At 36.1% G+C, this 10,090-nt stretch overlaps 1 protein-coding gene across 1 annotated transcript in view; it reads left to right on the forward strand.

Moving 5' to 3' along the window:
- The window catches only part of LOC128924111 (uncharacterized), a 521,511-nt gene extending 513,349 nt beyond the window's left edge, over window positions 1-8,162 (forward strand). Inside the window, exon 2 of the mRNA XM_054235900.1 lies at window positions 7,261-8,162. Within this exon, the coding sequence (XP_054091875.1) occupies window positions 7,450-8,100 (651 nt within the window). The 5' untranslated portion in view covers window positions 7,261-7,449 and the 3' untranslated portion in view covers window positions 8,101-8,162. The remainder of the gene's footprint in view (window positions 1-7,260) is intronic.
- The last annotated feature ends 1,928 nt before the right edge of the window (window positions 8,163-10,090 follow it).

The raw sequence follows: 10,090 nt of genomic DNA on the forward strand, positions 1-10,090 counted from the left end.
ATACCTCAGGAACTACTCGACCGATTTCAATGAGACTTGGTTTGTAATAGTTTCCTTGCATCCCAATGATGTATGTGATTGGCGTTGCAACCGTTTAGCCGGTTATAGCCGAATCGACGATAGTGCGCCACCTCTCTCTCTCCTTCGCAGTTCGGCGCCAGTTGGATATCCCAAGTGTAACCAGGTCGCTCTCCACCTGGCCCTCCAATGGAGTGGAGGCCTTCCCCTTCCTCGGCTTCCTCCGGTGTGTACTGCATCAAACACTTTCAGGGCTGGAGTGTTTTCGTCCATTCGGACAACATGACCTAGCCAGCGTAGCCGCTGTCTTTTTATTCGCTGAACTATGTCAATGTCGTCGTATAACTCGTACAGCTCATCGTTCCATCGTCTGCGGTATTCGCCGTTGCCAATGTTCTGAGGACCATAAATCTTGCGGAAAATTTTCCTCTCGAAAACTCCTAGTGTCGTCTCATCTGATGTTGACATCGTCCAAACTTCTTCACCGTAAAGCAGGACGGGAATGATAAGCGACTTGTAGAGCTTGATTTTGGTTCGTCGAGAGAGGACTTTACTGTTCAATTGCCTACTCAGTCCAAAGTAGCAGCTGTTGGCAAGAGTTATTCTGCGCTGGATTTCGAGGCTGACATTGTTCGAGTTGTTGATGCTGGTTCCCAGGTATACGAAATTATCTACGACCTCGAAGTTATGACTGTCAACGGTGACGTGGGAGCCAAGACTCGAAGAAGATTGTACCTTCTCTGTTTAGCTCTGCAGCTCTTATAATTTTTTCCAGCATCAGGTTAAAGAAGTAGCACGATAGTGAGTCACCTTGTCTGAAACCTCGTTTGGTATCGAACGGCTCGGAGAGGTTCTTCCCAATCATCACGGAGCTTTTGGTGTTGCTCAACGTCAATTTACACAGCCGTATTAGTGTCAAAAGGGGGGTGTCTCATCCGAGGCTTTCGTCGATTTTTCATTGGTACTTCGTTTTTATGTGGTGGGTCCCAAGCCCTACGCACAACCGCATAAGCGGGCTTCGCCTTCTCACTTTAGCTCGCCTTCAAACGGATGTATGTTGGCTACCCAGAGGATATTTGGTCTAAAACCGGAAGTCGTGAGCTGCTTGAACCATGTGGAGAAGAATCGTTTCTGTTCACTCCCAAGTGAATGACAATCAAAAACTTTCCTCACTTGCGTGAACTTCTATACATGATCCCATCCTCCATCCTCCCAATGATATGTTGGGGAAATAGGCCAAATCGCTTCACAACCACGCCAGAACCAGAACTTTGAATACGATCTGAATCGTTAACTTTACAATATATAAAGTAAGCACTAGTGAAGATATCGATGCAGAACTTTGCACAAATACTACCTTTATAGTGTGGCAGCCCCATTCTAAAAATCGCCGAAATCGGACCATAGGTTTTCAAGACCCCATTAATCGAACATGAGGACCTCTAACCTAATATTATGGTTTCCAACTTTCAATGGACTTTATACAATATATATGACGAAAATGTGGGTTTAATTGTATATTATATAATATAAACAAAGTTAAATAAATAAATTGCGAGAATATAAAATGTTCGGTTACACCCGAACTTAGCCGTTCCTTACTTGTTAATGAGTGCATATATACAGGAACTATATCAGATATATAAATGCATTCATCAATGCATGGATTGGAATAATCATCGCCATTTTGCTTCATTTATGGTCATTTGTACAACTAAGCGTGGAAGCAACTGTATTCTGAGAGTACACGTAAGAGTTCCTTAGCGATGCTTTGTTCCCTTAGTTTCCTTCTTCTTTCCACGTACTTCTACCCATTTAGTAGCTGGCGGCAGTTTGCAATTGTTAATCCGCGATTGCTACAACTACAATTACTAAAAGCATTTTATTTCGCTGATGCTGTTATACGCCCTTACGCGATGCAGCTGTGTCTTCGTTACGCTCGGGCGTCCTTGGCAGCTTAACTGATGTTGTGAGTTGTTTGCTGTTATAGGTATAAATGAGTTGGTATACGTTCGTGTTTCTACTTTTTCCTCTGCGGTTTCTCGTATATTTGTTGCTTCACTCGCTTGCCTGTTTACTTTTTACTTTTTACGTTTACTCTTTATTTTTAATTTTACTCAAATTTTTTTCCAGCACATTCACATTCAACTCTTACGAAATGCACTCAACTGCATAGCAAACCTGTGCGGTTGCGGTGGGTCGGCGTGTGCGCCTGCAGCTATTTTGCATTAGACCGAGCAGCGGATTACTGAGCTAGGTGTGCATAAAATTACGAGTGGTTGGAAAACAAAACAAAGTGTAAGTAAATAAAATAAATTTAAATAAAGTGAAACACTGTCTTCCACTAGAAGAATGCAAGTCCCGCCTTATTTCACATTTTTCTTTATTATTTTTCCAACTTTCTTGCTATTATGCTGATTTTTTCATTTATCATTTTAGTCTACTCTGTCAGAGTATTTCTGCATTTTTTTCCGCCATACACTTCAGTTCGGCTCGCACGCTGGCACGGTTAATCCTCTAGGCACTACTAGAAGAAAGGCGGTAAACCAAAAGACTGCAAAGCACCAGGTAACCTCTCGCTATCAAGTTTGATTTGAGTTTTTTTTGCGTTTTTTGAAGAAAATTGGTTTGCCTTAAAACTTAAAAAAAAATTAAAATGCTTGCTAGGTGGGAGCAGCTAAACTTTTGCGGCGTTTCGCAAGTCTTGAGTGCGCTGCGTTATCCTTGAAGCAGATCAAGTGGGACTTAGCGGCCAGCAAAAACAAAAAACTAAAGCGCATAGTCTACACGTTTTTCTGTTGTTGTTGTTTTGGCAATACCTATATTAAAAATTTTCTGTTTCAAACAGAACTTGAGGCCACTCAACCTACGAAAGTTGCATGCAGTTGTATGAGAAAGCAAATAAGAAAAAACTAAACTAAACTGTACTCCTCACCGCTGAACTCAATTCGACGTGCAACTAAGCGTTTTTTACACTTCTGACATTGCACGGATTTACTCCCGTCTCCTTTGTGCATTTGTATTTGTTTTATTTCTTTAACGTAGTAACATTTTTGATAAATGAACTCAGGTTTCAACAGTTTGGCCGCCTGCAGTTTTTTGCTACATTCCCCTTGCCAATAAAGCTGAGAAATCAATTTGCCCGCCTGTTCTTGCATGGGAAATTAGCGGTGAATGTGCAACATAGCGTAGACCCAGGGCCATATGTTTTCCAACTCTGCCAGCATTTCACTTTTATTTAATTTTTCAATTTGTAAAGGGTGATTTTTTAAGAGCTTGATAACTTTTTTAAAAAAAAAAACGCATAAAATGCAAAATCTCATCGGTTCTTTATTTGAAACGTTAGATTGGTTCATGACATTTACTTTTTGAAGATAATTTCATTTAAATGTTGACCGCGGCTGCGTCTTAGGTGGTCCATTCGGAAAGTCCAATTTTGGGCAACTTTTTCGAGCATTTCGGCCGGAATAGCCCGAATTTCTTCGGAAATGTTGTCTTCCAAAGCTGGAATAGTTGCTGGCTTATTTCTGTAGACTTTAGACTTGACGTAGCCCCACAAAAAATAGTCTAAAGGCGTTAAATCGCATGATCTTGGTGGCCAACTTACGGGTCCATTTCTTGAGATGAATTGTTCTCCGAAGTTTTCCCTCAAAATGGCCATAGAATCGCGAGCTGTGTGGCATGTAGCGCCATCTTGTTGAAACCACATGTCAACCAAGTTCAGTTCTTCCATTTTTGGCAACAAAAAGTTTGTTAGCATCGAACGATAGCGATCGCCATTCACCGTAACGTTGCGTCCAACAGCATCTTTGAAAAAATACGGTCCAATGATTCCACCAGCGTACAAACCACACCAAACAGTGCATTTTTCGGGATGCATGGGCAGTTCTTGAACGGTTTCTGGTTGCTCTTCACCCCAAATGCGGCAATTTTGCTTATTTACGTAGCCATTCAACCAGAAATGAGCCTCATCGCTGAACAAAATTTGTCGATTTGTCGATTTTTCGATTTGTCGAACCGAACACTGATTTTGGTAATAAAATTCAATGATTTGCAAGCGTTGCTCGTTAGTAAGTCTATTCATGATGAAATGTCAAAGCATACTGAGCATCTTTCTCTTTGACACCATGTCTGAAATCCCACGTGATCTGTCAAATACTAATGCATGAAAATCCTAACCTCAAAAAAATCACCCGTTATTTATTTTACAAATTTTTCGCCGAAAATGTCTGAGTATTCCCTTCAGCAAAACATTGCTTTATTGCATCTACATTTGTTTGCTGTAAGCAATAAACTTATGATAACGGTGCTTCTAGTATTATATGAAATTTAGATTTTATTAACATGTACACCCCGTCCTTGTTTTCCCTGACTGCTTCTTTTTGTATCTTTTTTAAATATTTTGGGCTCTTAAACCACCTCAGAACATATTTTTTGACAAGTAAAGACTACGCAATAAATTTCTAATGCAATACCGCTTCAATAGAACTCTTACTATGGTTCAAAGAGCCAAAGCTTTAAATGTAAGTATTAAATTATTTGAGTTCTGGAAGTTTATCACACGTATCACGAGCTTTGGAATTAGAATTTAACTTAATGGAAGTGAAGTAATGGTTACACTCCGATATTTTGGATCTATCTGCCATCAAGTGAGACTTCAACCAAGAGCAAAGCATTTCGAATAAAGGATACAAAAACACTATCGCAAGAGTCAAGTCCTAATACCGTTACACAACCATACATACATTATAGTTCATAAGAAGAAAGAAAAAGCAAATCACATCATTCTGTTATATAGATGCATCCATACATATATGTACATATGAATAATGCTATTATTTTCACTTTTACTTTCAATTTTTGTTGTTTATCATTTTAATTTAGTTGATTTATTTTCGCTTCTAGTTGCATGCATTTTTTGCCAATGTCAACAGCGCAGTCAAACGACCGCACTCATTAGATGTACTTTATTTTCATTCATCTTCGCCGCTATTTCCGCTCTTAAGGGTATAGCGTCAGCTAATTATATCCAACAGGAGAATAATAACTTGCAGTATACATTTATACCGCAAATATATATATCTTAGTATATATACGTTTTTCCGGACATATGCCATCGCCTCTGCAAGCGCCGCACATCTGCTTTGAATTAAGCACGGCACATCCTGTTCCACTGCCCTTGAAGCTCTTTGCAGAGCAAATGCATCATTTACGCGAAAGCAAGAAAATAAGACTCTTACAAAGAAATGTATAAAAAGTAAAACAACGCTGAGGACGGAATAAATGCAGATAATCGTTGAAAAATTAACCACAGGAGAAGAATTTTCTTATAATTCACGCTTTTGAGAGCACTTCATGAGCAATGCAAGGAGCTTTATTTAAGAGCATTACGTTGTCAAAAACACTTGAACACTCTACAATCTTGAGCGCATTAAGCGTATTTTTTAATTAAATTGCAATTTAATATCCATTCTGAAGAGCGCAAAAATTGAGCAGCCACAGGATGAAACGCAAGTGCAAAATTAATATTGTGAAGGAGAGCAAAGGTTTGGGAGTAGTGAGGGTAAAACTCATTAAAATTTTCTTGTCATAATTTTATACGAAATAAAAATGCTTTGTTTTTAATTTAAAATATGTAACAGCTGTTTTTGGATTATAATATATATATTTTAATTGTGTTGTGTTGGAATTGGATCCCCATCTATTTATTTCCATAGGAGCTTTTAATCCAATGCCAATCTACTATAATGTATTTACTAATATACTATTAACCATTTACCATTTTTATGGTAATATTCTCTTGGCTATTTATTTAGTTATGTTATTTCTGATGATAGCTCAAAAAATTTTGATGATTTTCTTAGGACAATTTGTCGAGTTTTAAAGCATTTACACCATAAAATTATAAGTGGATTGAAAAAAATGCTTGAGAATTATTGTTAGTACATACTTAATCTGGGAATATGACTTTGGAAGCGCCGCTTTTTTATACTTTATTATACTGGCGAAATCTTGATAAAGACCAATATTTACAGAAATACTTACCTGCAGTTATAGTAAAAGCTCTTATCAGAATTTGAAACTCGAAATAGAATAAAGTAAACATCAATAAGTACAAAACATTCAAACATAAAACTGTGGCAAAGAAAATATAAGATTTTAACACGATTATTGAAAGGCGTAGCAAGAAAACATGAAACATGAAAACATGAAAACATTTAGATAAGCGAATGTCATTCACTTCACTTTGAGCACATGTCTCATTAAAAACGAAAATAAATCAAGTCGGGCACAGACAGGCGGCAGAGATTTAAAACATATTTTATTATACATTTTAGTTATAAATTTTTAATAACCCTTCAATATGTTACCCTGGGTATAATGTTTTTAATTACTCAACGGTGGTTTGTAATAATCAATGGTTGTTTTCAAGAATGAAAACTAATAGAAACATTTATAGGGTTAAATATAATAAAATTATATGGTTAGTAAAAGCTTGACATTAAATATGGGCGAAATAAAACGGAATAAACAGAGAGAGAAATATGTAACCCTTAATTTTCTATTTAAGAAGGCTTTAAAGCTTTTGAATAGTGATTATTGAAAATTAAAAGTAAATATATAATATATTATTGCAAACCGCTGTAGATATTTGTTAATATTATCGAGTGCCTCATATATCCAACAACTTTGTAAAAAGTGTGAAATATTTCATCAATTCATTCAATATTTCAAATATTTGCAAGTTACTTGAGTTTCGAATGTTTTTGAAGTGATGTGCGATGTTGAATTCTAACTTACTTGATCTCAATTACAAGCCGTTTACTCGATTTTTTATACTGCAACATTTGGTCACTAACCTCGTTTTTACCGCTGCTTGCTCAAACCCATTTGGTTTTGATACCGTCTGAGCTTGATCGCCCCCAAGACGATAATCATTTCAGTGGATTGCGAAAATTGTTATTTATTATGTATTGTGATTGTAGAAATAAATTTTGAGTAAACTTGGAAGTGAAAGCTTTCAAATAAAATCAATATCGTTAACTTTGGTCATAGAAATTCCATGAAAATATAGTTTATTTATCAAATTTTAATACATGAGCACTTTCTGTTATAGTTTTAGTCGTGTTTTTCATTGAGCGATTGAAGACACTCGTATTTAACCCAAACAATGTTTTTTTGAAACCTTATATTTTTGAAAGGTTTATTAAAAATTAATGGTTATTATAATTTGATATAAAGGTAACGGGTGATTTTTTTGAGGTTAGGATTTTCATGCATTAGTATTTGACAGATCACGTGGGATTTCAGACATGGTGTCAAAGAGAAAGATGCTCAGTATGCTTTGACATTTCATCATGAATAGACTTACTAACGAGCAACGCTTGCAAATCATTGAATTTTATTACCAAAATCAGTGTTCGGTTCGAAATGTGTTTCGCGCTTTTTTATCGACAAATTTTGTTCAGCGATGAGGCTCATTTCTGGTTGAATGGCTACGTAAATAAGCAAAATTGCCGCATTTGGGGTGAAGAGCAACCAGAAGCCGTTCAAGAACTGCCCATGCATCCCGAAAAATGCACTGTTTGGTGTGGTTTGTACGCTGGTGGAATCATTGGACCGTATTTTTTCAAAGATGCTGTTGGACGCAACGTTACGGTGAATGGCGATCGCTATCGTTCGATGCTAACAAACTTTTTGTTGCCAAAAATGGAAGAACTGAACTTGGTTGACATGTGGTTTCAACAAGATGGCGCTACATGCCACACAGCTCGCGATTCTATGGCCATTTTGAGGGAAAACTTCGGAGAACAATTCATCTCAAGAAATGGACCCGTAAGTTGGCCACCAAGATCATGCGATTTAACGCCTTTAGACTATTTTTTGTGGGGCTACGTCAAGTCTAAAGTCTACAGAAATAAGCCAGCAACTATTCCAGCTTTGGAAGACAACATTTCCGAAGAAATTCGGGCTATTCCGGCCGAAATGCTCGAAAAAGTTGCCCAAAATTGGACTTTCCGAATGGACCACCTAAGACGCAGCCGCGGTCAACATTTAAATGAAATTATCTTCAAAAAGTAAATGTCATGAACCAATCTGAAATTTTATGCGTTTTTTTTTTAAAAAAAGTTATCAAGCTCTTAAAAAATCACCCTTTAATTATACCGTGAACACTTTAAGGGGTACATGGGTTTTGTCGGGTAAAAAACGGTATATTTTCAATTTTTTTTTGTTTGTAATAAGTATTCATTTTATTCAAACTTTTTTATGTTTTATAGATACATATTTAAAGAATAATTTCTGAAATTTAAAAAAAAAAAAAAAAAAATAAAGCTCCTCCATTGTGACGTTATTTCCGGGGACCCCTCATCCAAAATGAAAAAAACAAAAATAAGTGTTTTAGGAAAGACCATAAACTCGAACTTGCACGAAGAAAAAAAAAGGAAGTAAAAATTGGAATTTTAGTAAACATTTTTCCAAAAAAAAAAATTTTGGTCAAATTTGCTTGACATTTTTTTTTTTTTAAGTTGTAATTCAAAAAAAGAAGAAAGCCTTCGTTTAAGTACGAGTAAATTGTATCTCGATCAGCTGTGCAAAATTATCGAGAACATTTGACTACCGACTTTGAAAACACGGTTCCGAGAAAAAAGCGTTTAAAGTTTTGAGTAACAATAATACGTGGCTTGGAGCACACACCTTCTAAAGGCTGTATCTCCGAAACTATTATTCGGATCGACTTAAAACTTTACGATAAGATTCTAGAGATATTGTAAGCAAAAAAAACCTTTTTTGAACCCACGAAACCCATGTAACCCCTTAATTGTGCTATCAAAATAAAAAGTTATTGTTTTTTCCATAGTTATCGCACATATTTCCATTACGATTTCCATTGTCCTTTTGATAAAATAATAATAAGGTAGTAATGGTTCTTTCTACGGTCGACTGTACACGTATTCCCGCAAAACAAAATTAGTTTCAGTTTAATTATCCAGTCAAAATCTCCGCGGTAAATTTGTGTTGTAATTTTTGCATTTATGTAAGTTTTCCGTGTATTTCCCTAAATTTTTCCTGCGTTTCATGTTCATTCCCCTTTCGAGCATGACACTATTAGTATTCAAATGGAGGGGACATCACACTATGAAGTGTCACGTGCCACATGCCTCAAGCTAAACAATCTCTGATTTTATTTTGGGAAAATATAATGTATAAGCAAATATTTTTTGCTTATACTTTTACCGTTGTTAGGTAAGAACTTTATTTGCTTAACTGAGCGCCAATTTGTTGTTTATTCTCGCAGAAGTGAATTTGAGAATTCGCATTTTGGCATGATATACATATATTTCGTCTAAGATATGTATGTGAATGTGTAATCCTGTAAGTTTTCGGTAGATAATATTAAAAAATTTTTAGTCGATATTATACTTTAGTTTTAGAAAAAATAAGCTAAGATTCAATTCAACTTGACCACTTAAAGTAATGTTTTCTCAAAGAAATAGACCAATTTGATTTTAGGTCCATTACATATAACTTAAAGACGTATAAAAAAACCGAATGCTTGAAAATTGCATAATAAAATGAATTAAATATAGTTTCACTGTAGATATTTGCAACGGAATATTGATAAAAATCTCAAATCTTCAATTTCTGCAACATTTTCTTACTAAATGGTAAAAGTGGCTTCGGCAAAAGTTTTACAGATTTAAACCATATTCTGTAAGTTTTTCATAAGAAAACTCCACATACAGTGGAACAGCTTGCGAAAATATCAACAATCTCTATGCAAATGACAAATCCCCTCCAGTAAATACGCTTTTATCCAAAGGCTTTGCTTTTTCCCCAAGTTGCATGCACTTGGTTGCTCAAATTAGTGCAACAACCGCAAAGCATGCAACATGCTATAATCTCCAATGTGCATATGCAACAAATCCACAACCCACAGAGACTGTCTGTCTGCAGAAAATGCCGCGGTTGCGCGGCACAGCTCAACAAGAATTACTTCTTACAAATAAGATTACATATTTATGTATGTGTGATATTCGTATGGACTATCAGCTACTTGCGCAAAAATATA

The sequence above is a fragment of the Zeugodacus cucurbitae genome, chromosome 2, assembly GCF_028554725.1.
Source record: "Zeugodacus cucurbitae isolate PBARC_wt_2022May chromosome 2, idZeuCucr1.2, whole genome shotgun sequence".
In the NCBI taxonomy this organism is placed as follows: domain Eukaryota; kingdom Metazoa; phylum Arthropoda; class Insecta; order Diptera; family Tephritidae; genus Zeugodacus; species Zeugodacus cucurbitae.